The sequence below is a fragment of the Scyliorhinus canicula genome, chromosome 5 (genome assembly GCF_902713615.1).
Source record: "Scyliorhinus canicula chromosome 5, sScyCan1.1, whole genome shotgun sequence".
NCBI lineage: Eukaryota > Metazoa > Chordata > Chondrichthyes > Carcharhiniformes > Scyliorhinidae > Scyliorhinus > Scyliorhinus canicula.
In genome coordinates, this window is record NC_052150.1 from 229,090,840 (window position 1) to 229,110,315 (window position 19,476).

The window sequence follows — 19,476 nt, forward strand, 5'->3', positions numbered from 1 at the left end:
CCCAGCACCCCCCACCCCCCCCCCCACCCCCCCCAGGCCTAGTCAACCCCCCTCCCCCGGCAGTCAAACCCCCCCCCCCCCCCCCCCCCGGCAATTAACTACCCTCCCCGCAAAATTAACCCACTCCTCTGGCAATTAACCCCCATCCCCGTGCAATTAACCCCCCCTCCCTGGCAATTACCCCCCATCCCCGGCCAATTTATCCCCCCTCCCCGTTCACATCCCGGAAATTAATCCCCCTCCCGTTCACATCCCTGGGAATTTATCTCCCCTCTGTTGACGTCTTGTTTTTTTTCTCCTCCCTAGATCCTACAGTCGGACGGCGGGAACTACTGCGCCTGCGTTAATGCGGCAACTCTGGCGGTGATCGACGCAGGGATCCCCATGCGGGACTATGTGTGTGCGTGCTCCACGGGTTTTATCGAGGACAGTCCCTTGGTGGATCTCAGCTACATCGAGGAATCTACAGGGGGCCCCCAGGTGGCACTGGCTCTGCTCCCCAAGTCCCAACAGATCGCTTTGCTGGAAATGAACTCGAGATTACATGAGGACCACCTAGAGAAAGTGGTAGACGCAGCGGCCAAAGCGTGCGGGGATGTGTATGCCGTGCTGGACCGCGTGGTCAGGGAGCATGTGCAGGAAGTTACCACACTGGTGGGGGAGTGATGGACTGTAGCGATGGACTGTTCCATGTTATAGTGCGAACCTTTGTTTGTGTGTGTAAATTCCCCTCAATAAAAGTATTACTTTCTTTATATTTAAGGATTATGACAAAACTTTGGACCTTCCTAACTCTGCATCATTTGTAAAATGTGCGAGTAACACAGCTCTGTTCCTGAATATCCCTGGAAAGGGGACATGTTATCGAAGTTTTCGTGAGTCTTCTGAACTTCCCCAGAGCAGGGGAGGCAGGGTCACCAAATATTTTTAAGGCAGAAGTAGATAGTTCTGGATTAACAAGGGAGCCAGTGCTAATGGGGGCTGGGTGAAATGTGGGGTTTAGCCAGGCTCGAGGGGCCAAATGGCGGCCTCCTCCAGATGCCTATGTTCGTGTGTATGTCTTACACATCAGGACAAATTCAATAACATCAAATTTCAAACATTCACAGCAATTCATCCCACGTAGTCCCCGTGTTGTAGATCTCTAATGCCTCCCGAAAATACACAAGGCCAACACACCAGGCTGTCCTATCTGTCATGGAAATCATAATAAAAACAAATTCCTCGAGGTTCGATTTAAGGAAATTTATTTACAGAAATATATTTGTGGAGAGGGAGTGTTCCAGCTGCAAAAGCTAGTGCACTGCACTCTGAGTTATACAGTCGAAAATCATTATATTTATAGTGTGAAATAAACAACTTTGAAGAGATAAAGCTTGGGAACATGCACAAGAGGAAATATGAATGTTTTGTCCTTGGTTTAAAAACAATTCGAGTACGCATTTTGTTGTCCTTCGGAAGGACAACTTATTATCATAAGGCCGAGTACAAAATACTAAGCGATATTTAGTTTACATTACTTGACCGACTTATTTTTGCTCAAAAACAGTGTTAAAATATAGTCACTATACCCAGCATGCTTCTAAATTGGTAACTCATTAACTTCCCTTCCACAATTCCCTCGGTGATCTTTTGATCAACACCTTTTAGTAAATTATCGTGTCCTCCATAGAGAAGGGCTGTTTATAATGTAAGGGGAATGGACGTATGACAGTTCCCAGCGTGTTATGAGCCTGGTGGCAAGGAGACAAGGCGGCTAGGGCTGTTCTCCCGTGTGAATACAATAAAAATATCTTGCGCAACATCAAAACAGTAACCACACGACAAACAAGATTACAATGGCGATTATAATTCAGAACACAATCCTCTGTCCCAACGATCCTAACCAGCCAAAGTCCCATCCCTCATTTTCATGTAATCTTGTTACCTCTCTACGAATGTGATCCACCAGATTATCAATTTTTCTGAGTTATCAGGGATGTATGTGCAGCAGTCACTGGCAATCAGGGCACAAGTACCTCCCTTTTCAGCTAACAAGAAATCAAGATCCATTCTATTCTGCAGGGCAACCGCTCTTATAACAACCATCTCAGTTTCTGTCTGGTTAACAGCTTCTACAGAGTCATTTGCTAACTGCTCAAGGATGTCTCGTAGTTCGCATAGTTAGTATGCATTAGTGGCAATTCCTAATGGTGGTATCATTATTCCCAGCATTTGTGCCCATGTCATAACACTTTGTGTTGTCCTGTGATGGAGATGGCCCTGCAGTTGCTGAATGTGATGCACATCAGGGACTACGTATCCCAAATAGCAGAAGCCTTCCCAATTTTCTGGTGTGGCCACAGATAAAATAGGTGTCGTTATACGCAGTCAGGTTTCCTTTACTATCAGTCATCATTAGTCTAATCGATCCCCTTCCCAGGAGCCTCCACTAGATTGATTTTCAACTCCTGACCAATCAAGGATGAATAGTCCTTTAGCTGTAAGGTGGAACATATGGGGTTGCCAATTCAAGGGCTGATCACACTGACTCATGCCAACTGAGTGGGTCCCATATGTTTTATGATTCTTAAAGCATTTACTTCCTTTTGGGACTCCGGTATAATTGGGAAGGATCAACCACGGCGGTTGACGTGTTACATTAAACCTCGGCCCCCACCATTCCTCAAACCTATTCATATCGTATCCAGCTAATCTCCAATCTAACATATCCTGTGTATTTTCCACATGCCCTGTATTATTCTGTTTTAGAACCCATTCTGCTATCTTGTTACTGGTGAATGGGATGGACCGCACGGGGAAGCCCTCCCCCAAGCATCTGGGAATTTGTGTACAAACACAACTGAATTTATTTACCCTCTCTGCGTATGAGTGAGACATGTATATTAAGGTGTTAGCGTTCAGTTTACCCTCTACATTAATATGATAATATAAAAACATCAACGCCGTCATTCTCTTCAGGTCAGTGTTTCGCGAGTACTCTCAATGTTCCGTCTCATGCAGTTTACATGAGTTGCGTGGATCCCATCTGGCTTCTAGAACATAAGATTACAGCGCAGTACAGGCCCTTTGGCCCTCGATGTTGCGTCGACCTGTGAAACCCCTCTAATGCCCATCTACACTATTCCCTTATCGTCCATATGTTTATCCAATGACCATTTAAATGCCCTTAATGTTGGCGAGTCCACTACTGTTGCAGGCAGGGCGTTCCACAGCTCTACTACTCTCTGAGTAAAGAAACTGCCTCTGACATCTGTCCTATATCTATCTCCCCTCAATTTAAAGTTATGTCCCCTCGTGCTAGGCATCACCATCCGAGGAAAAAGGCTCTCACTGTCCACCCTATCTAATCCGCTGATCATTTTGTTTGCCTCAATTAAGTCACCTCTTAACCTTCTTCTCTCTAACGAAAACAGCCTCAAGTCCCTCAGCCTTCCCTCATAAGATCTTCCCTCCATACCAGGCAACATCCTGGTAAATCTCCACTCCACCCATTCCAATGCTTCCACATCCTTCCTATAATGCGGCGACCAGAATTGCAGGCAATAGTCCAAATGCGGCCACACCAGAGTTTTGTACAGCTGTAACATGACCTCATGGCTCCGAAACTCAATCCCTCTACCAATAAAAGCTAACACACCGTACGCCTTCTTAACAACCCTCTCAACCTGGGTGGCAACTTTCAGGGATCTATGGACATGGACACCAAGATCTCTCTGCTCTTCCACACTACCAAGAATTTTACCATTAGCCCAGTACTCTGTCTTCCTGTTATTCCTTCCAAAATGAATCACCTCACACTTTTCTGCATTAAATTCCATTTGCCACCTCTCAGCCCAGCTCTGCAGCTTATCTATGTCCCTCTGTAACTTGTAACATCCTTCCACACTGTCCACAACTCCACCGACTTTAGTGTCATCTGCAAATTCACTCACCCATCCTTCTACGCCCTCCTCCAGGTCATTTATAAAAATGACAGGGGCAGCACGATGGCACAGTGGTTAGCATTGCTGCCTATGGCGTTGAGGACCGGGGTTCGAATCCCGGCCCTGGGTCACTGTCCGTGTGGAGTTTGCACATTCTCCCCGTGTTTGCGTGGGTTTCACCCCCACAACCCAAAGATGTGCAGGGTAGGCGGATTGGCCACGCTAAATTGCCCCTTAATTGGAAAAAATAATTGGGTACTCTAAATTTGAAAAAAAGAAAAATTTATAAAACTGACAAACAGCAGTGGCCCCAAAACAGATCCTTGTGGTACACCACTAGTAATTGAACTCCAGGCTGAACATTTCCCATCAACCATCACCCTTTTTCTTCTTCCAGCTCGCCAATTTCTGATACAAACTGCTAAATCACCCTGAATCCCATGCCTCCATATTTTCTGCAATAGCCTACCGTGGGGAACCTTATCAAACGCTTTACTGAAATCCATATACACCACATCAACTGCTTTACCCTCATCCACCTGTTTGGTCACTTCTCAAAGAACTCCATAAGGTTTGTGAGGCACGATCTACCCTTCACAAAACTGTGTTGACTATCCCTAATCAAATTATTCCTTTCTAGATGATTATAAATCCTATCTCTTATAAACCTTTCCAAGACTTTGCCCACAACAGAAGTAAGGCTCACTGGTCTATAGCTACCGGGGTTCTCTCTACTCTCCTTCTTGAACAAGGGGGCAACATTTGCTATCCTCCAGTCTTCTGGCACTATTCCTGTAGACAATGATGACATAAAGATCAAAGCCAAAGGCTCAGCAATCTCCTCCCTAGCTTCCCAGAGAATCCTAGGATAAATCCCATCCGGCCCAGGGGACTTATCCATTTTCACACTTTCCAGAATTGCTAACACCTCCGCCTTATGAACCTCAAGCCCTTCTAGTCTAGTAGCCTGTATCTCAGTATTCTCCTCGACAACATTGTCTTTTTCCTGTGTGAATACTGACAAAAAATATTCATTTAGCACCTCCTATTTCCTCGGACTCCATGCACAACTTCCCACCACTGTCCTTGACTGGCCCTACTCTTACCCTAGTCATTCTTTTATTTCTGACATACCTATAGAAAGCTTTAGGGTTATCCTTGATCCTACCTGCCAAAGACTTCTCATGCGTGTCCTTTCTTTTCTTGCCCTGCGGTATATACCTATCCCTTTCCATCGCTAAAGTAAACGTAATCGCTTTGTGGTCACAATCACCAAAGTGCTCACCTACCTCCAAATCTAACACCTGTCCTGGTTCATTACCCAGTACCAAATCCAATACGGCCTCGCCTCTCATTGGCCTATTTATATACTGTGTCAGGAAACCCTCCTGCACACATTGGACAAAAACGGACCCATCTAAAGTACTCGAACGATAGCGTTTCCAGTCAATATTTGGAAAGTTAAAATCCCCCATAACAACTACCCTGTTGCTTTCGCTCCTATCCAGAATCATCTTTGCAATCCTTTCCTCTACATCTCTGGAACTTTTCGGAGGCCCTTAGAAAACTCCCAACAGGGTGACCTCTCCTTTCTTGTTTCTAACCTCAGCACATACTACCTCAGTAGACGAGTCCTCATCAAATGTCCTTTCTGCCACCGTAATACTGTCCTTGACTAACAATGCCACCCCTCCCCCTCTTTTACCACCTTCCCTGAGCTTACTTTCTTTTACTTTAACGGCTGTTCGGGTTGTTCGCAGCACTTGGTAGGGTCCATTCCACCGAGGAGAAAAAGAATCTTTGTTTAGTACTTTCACATATACTTGATCTCCAGGTTCAGAGGGTGTGTATTTCCCTCTTTTGGATGCATCAGAGCCTGTCGCACCTTTTCATGTTTGTTTTTTTCAGCAGTTTCACACATGGCTTGGGCATATTTTAGTGAAGCCTCATCTGCCCATATTATGGCTACTGCCGCTAGAGTTATTGGGGGTTTAGTCCAGTTGTCATGGGACGTTCCATTAATATCTCATACGGGGTTAAACCCGTATTACGATTTCTCTGATTTCTCAGGGCATACATTACTATGGGTATGGTATCTGGCCATAGCCAGCCCATTTTGTTGACACACTTTTGTAACTGCAGTTTTAATTATTCCATCCGCCCGTTCCACCATTCCTGAGGATTGTGGCTGATATGGTATATGCAATTTCCAATCAAATCCCATGGCTTCTGTTAGGGCTTTGGTCAATTTGCTAGTGAAATGAGTTCCCCTGTCACTGTTAATACCCATTAGTATCCCAAACCGAGGTATTATTTCCTTTAACAGAATATTTACCACTGTTCCAGTATCATCTCTTTTGGTTGGAAAAGCCTCTACCCCACCGGGAAAACATGTCCACTATCACCGATTATTCCTTTAACAAATCAAACATGTGCGGACTACTTTTTCAATTGTTACCGTAATACCTGGAGCATACCATTGTTGACATATGGCATGTGTCATTCCTCCTTTGCCCACATGAGCCTGCCTGCATATGTAAAGGTCTCCATTTTCTCATCAAGACATTACTTTTACGGTAATAACAATCTGGTATATACTCAGATTCCTCTTCCGTGTATGCTTTCTGATATATCTGTTTTATTTCTACATATTTCTGTTGTAACTCCGCCAATTTTCCTGAACTAAAAATATCCGCCTCATCTTCCACCTGCTCTTGTTCTTTTTCAACCATCTGATCAAAATTTGTTTCTGATAGTTGCACTTCAACTTCATCTTCACTCTCCATATTATCTCCCATCAGATCACCTTTACCTTTACCACTTGAGTATTTCTCATGTCCCCAGTTTCTATCCCTCACCGGCTGAAACTGATGTCGGAAACCAAGCTTTGATTTATGAACTAATTCATAATCATCTGCCATTTCTGCTGCTAATCTTGCAGTTTTAACCCTCTGTTGTTCCACGTGAGTTCTCACAACATCAGGAATTGAATTTTTAATCTCCTCCAAAAGTATAAATTCTCTGAGAGCTTCATACGTTTGGTCTATTTTCAAAGCCCTTATCCACCTATCAAAATTGTCTTGATAGCAACCTGCTTTTAGCCAAGAGCGATGCTCCTGTAGGGAGGCTTGCTCCTGTGCCTGTTTTAACTTTGGTTCTGTTACGGTGGATGGAAGTTTAACTACAGCCACTTGCAGTTGTGGCTGCTGTTTGAGAGCCAATTCCTTTGCTATTTTGAAGCAAATCTATTGCCGCATGAAACTTCATCGTCTGCGGTAGTATGTGCTTCACATTTTAAAAACAGCTATCTTGCTGGGCAGCTGAACAGCATCTAGTAAATTTAAAACCAATTTAGCATGTTTAATAGGTTGGCCGGAGGAAGTTATGAATCCCCTGTTTTTCCATAATTGGCCAAAATCATGTACTACCCCAAAAGCGGATCGGGAATCAGTATAAATATTGACTGTTTTATTTTTAGCCAGAATACATGCTTTAATAAGGGCAAACTATTCGGCCGCTTGAGCAGACGTTCCCGAAGGCAGAGCAAAAGCTTCCACTATCTCGAATGGAGTTACTATAGCGTAGCCGGCCAGGGGGGTCAGATCATTTGGTCGGCTTGCTGACCCATCCGTGAAAACGATGATGTCTGGATTTTCTCGTGGGTGAATCAGGTCGAGGGGTTGTGGTGGCTTAAACCAATTGTAAACAGTCATGATCATACATATGTTCTGCTTCCGAGGGCGCGGGTAAGAGTGTAGCAGGGTTGATAGCTGGCGCTCGTTTGAAGGTAAAGTTGGTTTTAGAGAGGATTACTTCGTACCCAGTGTATCGAGCCGCAGTGACATGCTATGTTGCGGATGAATTAAGCAGCAGCAAAACTGATTTTTTCTACTATGGCCGCTGTGGCTGCTGCAGCTCTGAAGCAATTTGGCATAACCTTTACCACAGCACATAGGGCCACCGAGTAATAGGCAAGGGGTCTTTTCCCTCCTCAATGCTCTTGCACCAGGACCCCTGTTGCAAATCCCCCTGCTTCATTCACATAAAGAGTAAAGGGCTTGCTGAAATCAGGAAGTCTCAAGGCAGGGGCGCTAATCATGGCTTGTTTCAAATTACAAAGTGCTTGCTCCCTCTCTGGGATCCAGGTAACAACTGAAGGGGCGTCCTGTAGGGTAGCCTTGCACAGTACTGCATCCATCTCTCTATAGTCCGGTATCCACTGCCTGCAATAGCTCACCATTCCGAGGAAGGTAAAGGTTTCCTTTCTTGTGCGTGGAGTTGGTACCCTTGTACGCTTTCAGACCCAAGCCTCCGCTGTCCTTGCTGCAGCTGAAATCCCAAATACTGAACTGTCTCCTGACAGAATTGCAGCTTGTCCATTGAGATCCTATGCCCTCTTTTTGCCAGATGGGATAATAACAAAAGGGTATTCTGTTGACAAACTAGCCCAACTGGCCCTCCCTCTGAGGCTATCAATAAATCGTCATCATATTGAGGGAATGTTGAGCCTGCAGAAAACTGGCACTCGTCCATGTCTCTTTTTAAGACTGTTAATTCTGGTATGTAAAGGCAAATAGATATTGACTTTCTGGGTGCAATGATATGGAGAAAAAGGCTGAGAAAGTATCCGTTGTTGGTGGTATAGAAGACAAAATGACATTTGTGTCCGGCAAAAATGGAGCAATAGTGATAACAATTTTATTGATGGCTCTAAGATCTTGCACAAACCACTACTCGTTGGGTCTTCCTGCCTTTGGAATAGGGAGTATAGGGGTGTTACAGGGGCTTTGTGTTCTCTTCAGCACCCCTTGCTGTAACAGTGCATTGATCACTCCCTCTATCCCTTTTTCTGCTTCCGATGCCAATCTGTATAGCTTTAAGCAGGCAGGGCAACGTTCTTCTGTAGCTGCATCCTATGTGCTGGGGCATAATGTACTTTTCCAACATGATTTTTATGTTGGGCCCATAGATGTGCCAGTACCTGGGCCAGGATTGAAGGGACACAATGATGGCTCTCTCAGGGAGGTTGCTGTCTTTCAAATGTAGCGGGCCCTTGCTCCTCTTTCCAGGTCACTTTGCCCTCCTGTTTGCCAGAAAATTCTATCAGGCAATTTCATCCGTCCATTTCAATATAAATCCCATGGATTACTTTTTTCCTTTGGTCTCTTTGATCACTTCTAATATTTGCTTTGCCTGAGCGGGATGTCTTACGGCCAATGCTAAATGGGGTTCTGAAGTTAAACCCATCCTAAAAAGGTCCCTCTGACTATGGGTCAACTGTACTAGCATTCCTAATCCCACAACACCGAAAAATAAAAAGGACGACATGCAATGATGTCTGCTTTCCTAAGTGACTTTGTGTTTGTAAATTGTATGCGTGCTCATCCTCACGAGCATACCAAACAGTGTAATGGGTCACTATATTCTCTCAACTGGACTCTAGCAGGTGGTTTGATAGCTGTGCCCAAGGGTCATTAATCTTTTGTAAGAATTCCTGTAGTTTAATTTTTTTTTTAAACAGTGGTACTGCAAGGGTTAACGTTCAGCTGCCAGCACAGAACATAGACACAGAGCGATCGGGCGCAGGCTCAGAAGTTATTACATTTTTCAGCTGGTGAGCTCGTATTTGAGACAGTTCTATAAACATTCCATTATCAATGCAATGTATTACCGCTCCTAATTTGCAGAGTGTCTGTCTGCCTAATAGGGGAAGGTGTCGCTCGGTAGGGCACATCCTTCCTGGGGGTTAAATGCTTCTTGGCCCCTTGCCTGACAGCCTCTTTCCCTCTATTTGCTAACCAGTGTTCAAGGGACTAATTTCCTTCATTCTAATGATTATCATTATTGGGAACTCAGCCCCCATTTATGCCGGGTGGGACAGCAATCACATCCTTCAAAGCTAAGATGCACCATAAGAGTATTTTAGAAGCAGCAAAACATCCCCTGGGAGGGGGGTATAAATAGCACACATTTCAGTCAATTTCCAATGATTGATTTTATAGGCATTAGCTATTCTGAGAGCCGTATATTTTTTCTTTGTCAATTCAGAAAAGATCAACTGTCTGCTGAAATGGTTAATGTTTCCTGAAGAATCTAAGGGGCGGAGAACTTGGCATGATGCCATTTACGTGTTTTCACGTATTCATATTCAATTACTTTTATTCGTAAAGGAACTTTCTTTCTTTTAAACTGATCGTAATTTCCAATGTTTCCGTTCATTAGAGAAATCTCATCAAAAATAAGTTATAATCTCTGACTCTGACTCACAATGACAGACGATAAAAAATACAACCCACTTAGCACTTCATGCTTTGACTAAAATTAATTGGTTAAACAAAACACAGATTCTCACAGCTCACAAATATCACAGTTAAGTTAGTCTTATCTCAGACACAAATCTGAATTCCCTTTCTCTAGAGCAGGGGTGGGCAAACTTTTCCGTGTAAGGGCCACATTCAGAAATTCACAATTTTAAAGGGCCGCATAGTATATTAAGTAAAATAATTGCTTCACCCGGTTATGATTCTGGGCGCCTCATGTAGAACATAGAACATAGAACAGTACAGCACAGAACGGGCCCTTCGGCCCTCGATGTTGTGCCGAGCAATGATCACCCTACTCAAGTCAACGTATCCACCCTATACCAGTAAGTAACCCAACAGCCCCTCCCCCCCCATTAACCTTAAAAAAAAAAAAAATTTTTTAAACATTTTTAAAAAAAAATTTTTTTTTTTTAATGACTTGGTGGGCCGCATAAAGACCTTTGGCGGGCCGCATGTGGCCCGCGGGCCGTAGTTTGCCCACCCCTGCTCTAGAGGAACTCATCTGTTACGCTTTTACCTTAATCTATTTACTTTTACTCCCCTGTTTTTTTTTCGAGAGGGGGTCAGCTTCATTAGATTCCTATGGGGGACATATAGGTTTTCCTACCTCATTCCGTTGCTTTACGATTGCTTCTTTTCATTTTCTTACTCATTTTGACTCCCTTATCTGTCCTCTTTAAGGAGTTCACCTTCTTTCTCGCTCCGAATGTCTTTACCGAGGCTTCGGGACAATCTGTGAGGGGGCGTTGAGTTTATTGCTCATCGTTCCTTCTGCAAAATACTTTAGATCATATACATAACAATAACAACGACCACGGAAATCATTTACAAATACTACAGGGAGTGCACACCGGTGTTTATCCTTTCACGAACCTCAATTTTTAAAACAATTTTAAATTTTAGTCTCTAAGGCACCTTTTTCTTCCCATGCAGCTATCATTAATTTATTAATTAAGATAACTCATCCTAGCATGAGTCACTGGGCAGTAATTAAGGCTGCTGAGCCGCAGACCCCCCCCCCCCTTTCAGCTGGGGTCACGCTATGGCTCGCTCCCTTTCAGCTGAGAGAGTCCACTTTAGAGAATCGTTTCGGGGTTCACGTCCCATTAAATTAAGGAAACTGCAACGACTACGCCAATTTGTTGTGGAAATCATAATAAAGACAAATTCCTCGAGGTTCGATTTAAGGAAATTTATTTACACAAATATATTTGTGGAGAGAGAGTGTTCCAGCTGCAAAAGCTAGTGCACTGCACTCTGAGTTATACAGTCGAAAACCATTATATTTATAGTGTGAAATAAACAACTTTGATGAGGTAAAGCTTGGGAACATGCGCAAGAGGAAATATGAATGTTTTGCCCTTGGTTTAAAAACAATTCGAGTGCGCATTTTGTTGTCCTTCGGAAGAACAACTTATCATAATAAGGCCGAGTACAAAATACTAGGCAGTATTTAGTTTACATTACTTGACGTACTTATTTTTGCTCAAAAGCAGTGTTAAAATATAGTCAATATTCCCAGCATGCTTCTAAATTGGTAACTCATTAACTTCCCATCCACACTATCATATCAGGCAATGGGACCCTGTGTGACAACCTCTCTGGCTACATCGAGGTCATCTTGAAACCCATCGTACAAGGAACCCCCAGCTTCTGTCACGACACAACGAACTTCCTACAGAAATGCAGCACCCATGGACCAGTTGAACCAGGAACATTCCTCGTCACAATGGACGTCTCGGCACTCTACACCAGCATCTCCCATGACAATGGCATTGCTGCAACAGCCTCAGTACTCAACATCGACAACTGCCAATCTCCAGAAACAATTCTGCAACTCATCCGCTTCATTCTGGATCACAACGTCTTCAGCTTCAACAACAAGTTCTTCATCCAGATGCATGGAAAAGCCATGGGGACCAAATCTGCACCTCAGTAAACCAACATCTTCGTGCACAAGTTTGAACAAGACCTCCTCACTGCACAGGACCTTCAACCGATGCTATACACCTGATACATCGATGACATTTTTTTCCTTTGGACCCACGGCGAAGAATCACTGAAACGTCTACATGATGACATCAATAAGTTCCATCCCATCATCAGACTCACCATGGACTACTCTCCAAAATCGGTTGCATTCTTGGACACACTCATCTCCATCAAGGACGGTCACCTCAGCACTTTGCTTTACCGCAAGCCCACGGATAACCTCACGATGCTCCACTTCTCCAATTCCACCCGAAACACATTAAAGAAGCCATCCCTTATGGACAAGCCCTCCATATACACAGGATCTTCTCAGACAAGGAGAAGCATAAAAGACATCTACAGACGCTGAAAGATGCACTCGTACGAAAGGGATATGGCGCTCGACTCATCGATCGTCAGTTCCAACGTGCCACAGCAAAAAACCGCACCGACCTCCTCGGAAGACAAACACACCCACTACTTGCCTTCAAACAACCGCGCAATCTCAAATGAAACATTGCAGCAAACTACCCAGCAAAATCATACCAACTCTCCTGGCTTGAGACAATTCACACATCTTTAACTTGGGGTGTCTATCTCTGGATCTGTAAAGACTTAATTACCTGCAAATGCTCACATTCAAAGCATTGTCTGGCACCTTTGACTTTATCTATGTTTCTGGAACATACCTCTTTATTCACCTGAGGAAGGAGCAGTGCTCCGAAAGCTAGTGATTTGAATCAAACCTGTTGGACTTTAACCTGGTGTTGTAAGACTTCTGAATGAACTCACCCCAATCCAATCCCGGCATCTCCCCATCATGATGATGGAGGGTAGATGGATAGGGCGGTAATTGGCTGGGTTGGATTTGTCCTGTTTCTTGTGTACAGGACAAACTTGGACAAATTTCCACGTAGCCGGGTAGATGCCAGTGTTGTAGCTGTACTGGAACAGCTTGGCTAGGGGTGCGGCAAGTTCTGGAGCCGGGATATTGTCAGGGCCCATAGCCTTTGCAGCATCCAGCACCTTCAGATATTTATTAGGACTGAGGTGAGAAAGTTCTTCACCCAGAGAGAGGTGAGCCTGTGAAATTCACTGCCACAGAAAGTACTTGAGGCCAAAACGTTGTTTAATTTCAAGAAGGAAATAGAGCTCTTGGGGCGAAAGTGATCAAGGGATATGGGGGGGAAGGTGGGATCAGGGTATTGAACTTGATGATCAGCCATGATCATAATGAATGGCGAAGCAGGCTTGAAGGGCTGAATGGCCTCCTCCTGCTTCTATTTTCTATGTTTGTTGATGTCACGTGGGGTGAATCGAATTGACTGATGCTGGAAACCTTTGAAGAAGGCTGAGATGGATCACCCACTCGGCACTTTAAAAAAAATATTTTTAATGAAGTATTTGTAAAATTTTATAACAGTAACAGAATAAGAACATTAAACATTAACATGGTGAAAAAATAGACATTTCCCCAATCGGCTCTATCTTCACAGACCACATGAAATAACATAAAATAACACTTACCCTCTTCCCCCCTCTCGGAAAGCTGCTACTGCCAACATTTAAAATTTCTCCAAGAAAGTCGACGAACGGCTGCCACCTCCGGGAGAACCCTATCATTGATCCTTTTAAGGCAAACTTTATTTTCTCGAGGCTGAGAAACCCAGCCATGTCATTGACTCAAGTCTCTACACTGCCTCACTCGGTACTTTTGACTGAAGATTGTTGCAAATGCTTCAGCCTTGCCGTTTGCACTGATGTGCTGGGCTCCTCCATCATTGAAGATGGGGATATTTATGGAGCCTCCTCCTCCAGTGAGTTGTTTGATTGTCCACCATCATCCACGGCTGGGTGTGGCAGGACTGCAGAGCTTAGATCTGATTGGTTGGTTGTGGACAGATGCATCTGCGGCAGGTAGGTTGGTGAGGATGAGGTCAAGTGTGTATTCCCCTCTTGTTGGTTCCCTTGCCACCTGCTGCAGTCCCAGTTTAGCAGCTATGTCCTTTAGGACCTGGCCACCCTTGGTGATGGACGTTGAAGTCCGCCACCCAGAGCATATTCTGCGCCCGTGCCACCTTCACTGCTTCCTACAAGTGGTGTTCAACATGGAGGAGGACTGATTCATCAGCTGATGGTGGCTGGTATGTGGTTTCCTTGCCTTGTTTAACCTGAAGCCATGAGACTTCATGGGGTCCAGAGCCAATGTTGAGGACTCGCAGGGCAACTCCCTCCTGATGGTATCCCACTGTGTCGCCACCTCTGCTGGGTCTGTCCTGCCAGTGAGACAGGAGATACCCAGGAATGGTTATAATGGTGTCTGAGACATTGTCTGTAAGAAATGATTCTGTGAGTATGACTGTCAGGCTGTTGCTTGACCAGTCTGTGAGACAGCTCTCCCAACTTTGGTACAAGCCCCCAGATGTTAATCGGGAGGATTTTGCAGGGTCGGCAAGGCTGGTATACTGCTGTTGTTTCTGGTTCCTGGTTCGATGCCGGGTGGCCATTCTGCTGTGGTGGGATTTGAAACTGGGCCCATTACCGAGTCTCTGGATTACTAGTCGAACGACAATACAGTAGTCCCCCGTTATACCGCGCTCCGCGATATACGGCGGGGGGGCTTATGGACCCCAACTGTCAGCTTCCCTCTCCGGATCAAAGTGAGCCGGCCGCTGAAATTGACACTGCCGGCTGATTGGAGGGAGAGAGCAGCCGGCGGTGTCAATTTCAGCGGCCGGCTCACTTTGATCTGGATAGGGAAGCTGCTCTCTCACTGAAACAATCAGCCGGCCGCTGAAATTGACACTGCCGGCTGCTCTCTCCCTCCAATCCAACTTTTAAGTTTTAATGTTTCTGATTGGAGGGAGAGAGCAGCGGGCAGTGTCAATTTCAGCGGCCGGCTGATTGTTTCAGTGAGAGAGCAGCTTCCCTCTCCGGATCAAAGTGAGCCGGCCGCTGAAATTGACACTGCCGGCTGATTGGAGGGAGAGAGCAGAGAACACAGGAGGAGGTCATACGGGCCTCTGCAAGACCAGCATGGTCTCACATCGCCCCTCCCCTCTGTAGCCATGTATTCTAAAATTAACCCCCATCGTGGATATCCGCGGCTCGGATGCAACGCGGGTGGCTGTCTTGGACCCCAGCACCCGCGTTATAAAGGGGGACTACTGTACCACTGCTCCACTGTCTTCCCAGTCTAGGACCAGATAAATTTAGAATTTAGAACAGTACAGCACAGAACAGGCCCTTCAGCCCTCGATGTTGTGCCGAGCAATGATCACCCTACTTAAACCCACGTAACCCGTATACCCGTAACCCAACAATCCCCCCATTAACCTTACACTACGGGCAATTTAGCATGGCCAATCCACCTAACCCGCACATCTTTGGACTGTGGGAGGAAACCGGAGCACCCGGAGGAAACCCACGCACACACAGGGAGGATGTGCAGACTCCACACAGACAGTGACCCAGCCGGGAATCGAACCTGGGACCCTGGAGCTGTGAAGCATTGATGCTAACCACCATGCTACCGTGAGGCCCCATTTTTTTTCACTGCACGTATGCAAATTTCCCCAGAACAGCTGATCAGTAGCTCTGCTCTGCTGTCCTCTGCTGGATGCTTGTCTTCACTCAAACTCCTTGGGTCTCCTTCGCCAGTTCACCTTCAACTTAGGCTGACCGCACTGCACGTATGCAAATTTCCCCAGAACAGCTGATCAGTAGCTCTGCTCTGCTGCCCTCTGCTGGATCCGCAAGTTCAGCAGGTAATTGGGAAGGCAAATGGAATGTTGCCTTAATTTCAAAGGGAATGGAGTGTAAAAATAGGGAAGTCCTGCTAAAACTATACAAGGCACTAGTTAAACCACACCTGGAATACTGTGAACGGTTTTACATAGAATTTACATAGAATTTACAGTGCAGAAGGAGGCGATTCGGCCCATCGAGTCTGCACCGGCTCTTGGAAAGAGCACCCTACCCAAGGTCAACATCTCTACCCTATCCCCATAACCCAGTAACCCCACCCAACACTAAGGGCAATTTTGGACACTAAGGGCAATTTATCATGGCCAATCCACCTAACCTGCACATCTTTGGACTGTGGGAGGAAACCGGAGTATCAGAGGAAACCCACGCACACACGGGGAGGATGTGCAGACTCCGCACAGACAGTGACCGAAGCCGGAATTGAACCTGGGACCCTGGAGCTGTGAAGCGATTGTGCTATCCACAATGCTACCGTGCTGCCCCTTATCTTTTGATCCCCTTATCTCAGGAAAGATATACTGGCATTGGAGACAGTCCAGAGAAGGTTCACTGGGTTAATTTTCTTATGAGGAGGTGGAGTAGGTTGGGTCTGTACTCATTGGAGTTTAGAGGAATGAGAGGCGACCTTATGGAGGCATATAGGATTCTCAGGGGCTTGACAGGGTCGATGCTGAGAGGATGTTTCCTCTTGTGGGAGAGTCTAGGACCAGAGGGCAGAATCTCCGAGTAAGGGGGTCATCTATTTAAGACAGAGATGAGGAATTTAAGGTGATTTACAAAAGAAGAAAATGTGATGTGAGAAAAAACGTTGTCACACAATGAGTGGTTGAGGTCTGGAATGCACTGGGAGTGTGGCAGGAGGCAGGCTTAATCGAGGCATTCAAGAGGGCATTAGATGATTATTTGAATAGAAACAATGTGCAGGGGTACGGGGGAAAGGCAGGGGAATGGCACTAAGTCATGATGCTCGTTTGGAGAACTGGTGCAGACACGATGGGCTGAATGGTCTCCTTATTCACCGTAACAATTCTGTTATAGTGAATCTGTGGAATTAGACATTTTTAATTAGTAAGAGAATCAAGGGTTATGGGGATAAGGTGGGCAAGGAAGTTCAGGAATTATTAAACTAATCCTGATCTCACTGAATGGTGAGTAAGCTCGATGGCCCAAATGGCTCACTCCCTGCTCCTACGTCATATGTAGGAGGGTGCTAGGAGGGGGGTTATTTATTTGGTGAATAATGGAACTTTCAATGCTTATAATTTCAATAATGCTGTAATCCATTTATTTACAAACTCAAGGTCGTTACCTGTGGGTGGGTCGTGGGTGGGTATTGAGTGGTTCGCGGAGCAATCAGTTGTGGAGTTCCTGATCACAGGAAGAAGTGGCCAAGGTCGGCCGGCGTGGGCCGCAAGGGTCGGACGGCGTGGGCCGCAAGGGTCGGACGGCGTGGGCCGCGAAGGTCGGCCGGCGTGGGTCGCGAAGGTCGGCCGGCGTGGGTCGCGAGGGTCGGCCGCGTGGGCCGCGAGGGTCGGCCGGCGTGGGCCGCGAAGTCGGCCGGCGTGGGCCGCGAAGGTCGGCCGGCGTGGGTCGCGAAGGTCGGCCGGCGTGGGTCGTTAAGGTCGGCCGCCGTGGGCCGCGAAGGTCGGCCGGCGTGGGTCGTTAAGGTCGGCCGCCGTGGGCCGCGATGGTCGGCCGGCGTGGGTCGCGAAGGTCAGCCGGTTGATAAAAGTGGATGCCTGGGGACAAAAGGTTTGAAAAACACAGCTGTGATCAACATATTGCCATTTAAACAATGTGTAGTTACACTCCGCCGGCCCCAGGTGGCGGTACCAAGAGGAGTTTTTCACTGAGGGACTTGCTTGAGCTCTGTCTGCAGCTTGTTGGTTGTGATGCCGGAAGTGTGTGCGCCCCGGTAGCGGGTCCGGGTGAGCAGGCTTCCTGTCCGGGGACCGTCCAGCTGAAGGTGCCGCCGGTGAGCGGCGTCCGGCCTGGAGCCGGTCTGGGGGTGAGTGAGGGCGGCGGCGGCGGGGGATTGGCCCAGGCCTAGCAGCGCGGTTACCATGGGAACCGCGTTTGGCTGAAACCCCCCCGCCCGCCTGAAAATGGCCGAGGGGCTGTTCAGCTGTGAGGGGCGTCACAGCCCTGAAAACAATCCTGTCCGTCCCCCCCCCCCCCCCCCCTCCTCCCCCGGGGGGGCTCAATGGCCCTGACATCGGGAATGAAGGATATTGTCCTTGAGTCTGGGAAACATCTTAACCATCTTTATGAATCAAATCAATGAGATAATAAATCCTGCAGACAGTGTAACGAGACGGGTATAGAGATATCAGTTGTAGTGGTAAACCCAGCCATTCCTTCAGGAGGTTAGAAGCCCATGGGCTACAGTGCTTACCGCTTCTCCCCCCCCCCCCCCCCCCCCAAACCAAACCCACATCATTGGCCCCAAATCTTCAATCCGTACCCCGAGCCTCCTTGCACAACCCACAACGGGAACAGTTTTTCTTTGCTTACCTGTCACAATTATCGCCATCTCTCTTCAATCTTCTTTACTCAAGGAGAACAGCCCTAGCTTCATGGGCGGCATGGTAGCACAGGGGTTAGCACTGTTGCTTCACAGCACCAGGGTCCCAGGTTCGATCCCAGGCTTGGGTCACTGTCCGTGCGGAGTCTGCACGTTCTCCCCGTGTCTGCGTGGGTTTCCTCCGGGCGCTGCGGTTTCCTCCCACAAGTACTGAAAGACGTGCTTGTTAGGTGAATTGGACATTCTGAATTCTCCCTCTGTGTGCCGGAACAGGCATCAATGTGGTGACTAGGGGATTTTCAACAGTAACTTCATTGCAACGTTAATGTAAGCCTACTTGTGACAACAGTAAAGAATATTATTAATATTCTCCAACTCTACACGGAGCTAAAATCCCCCCTCACTCCTGGAACCATTATGGTCAATCTGGTTATTACATTCTGAATCTTCTCCAGAGCACTTATTTCTGACTGTACAACCATAAGATAAAGGAACAGGCTGTTCAACCCCTGAAGCCTGCCCACCATTCAATAGGATCGTGGCTGATTCGACATTCCTCACGTCCAAATTGCTGCTTTTTCCCCTTAACCCTCGATTCCCCTAATGATCAGAAATCAATCTCTCAGCCTTAAGTATGCACAAAGACTCTGCATCCACAGCTCCCTGTGGTAAGAAGTTCCAAAAAATACAAGCCTCTGAGCGAAGTAATTTATCCTCATCTCAGTCTTAGGTGGGCCGCCCCTTTATCTGAGACTATACCCTCTGGTCCGAGACTTTCCCATGAGGAGAAACATCCTCTCAGCATTTACTCTGTCAAGCCCCCTAAGAATCAGAGATGTTTCAATGAGATCACCTCTCATTCTTCTCAATTCCAGTGAGTAGAGTCCCAAACTGTTTAACCTTTGCTCACAAGACAATCCCTCCATACTGGGAATCATCCCAGTGAACCTTCTCTGAACCGCCT

The 19,476-nt window shown here is 46.5% G+C and overlaps 2 protein-coding genes across 2 annotated transcripts in view; one reads left to right on the forward strand and one right to left on the reverse strand.

Annotated features, from left to right (window-relative positions):
* Positions 1 to 2,052, reverse strand: part of oplah (5-oxoprolinase, ATP-hydrolysing) — a 91,971-nt gene extending 89,919 nt beyond the window's left edge. The window contains exon 1 of the mRNA XM_038796478.1: positions 1,928 to 2,052. Coding sequence (XP_038652406.1) covers positions 1,928 to 2,052 — 125 coding nt within the window. The remainder of the gene's footprint in view (positions 1 to 1,927) is intronic.
* Positions 2,053 to 17,862: 15,810 nt separating this feature from the next.
* The window catches only part of gpaa1 (glycosylphosphatidylinositol anchor attachment 1), a 52,176-nt gene continuing 50,562 nt past the window's right edge, over positions 17,863 to 19,476 (forward strand). The window contains exon 1 of the mRNA XM_038798708.1: positions 17,863 to 17,996. The gene's annotated coding sequence lies outside the window, so the exon portion shown is untranslated. The remainder of the gene's footprint in view (positions 17,997 to 19,476) is intronic.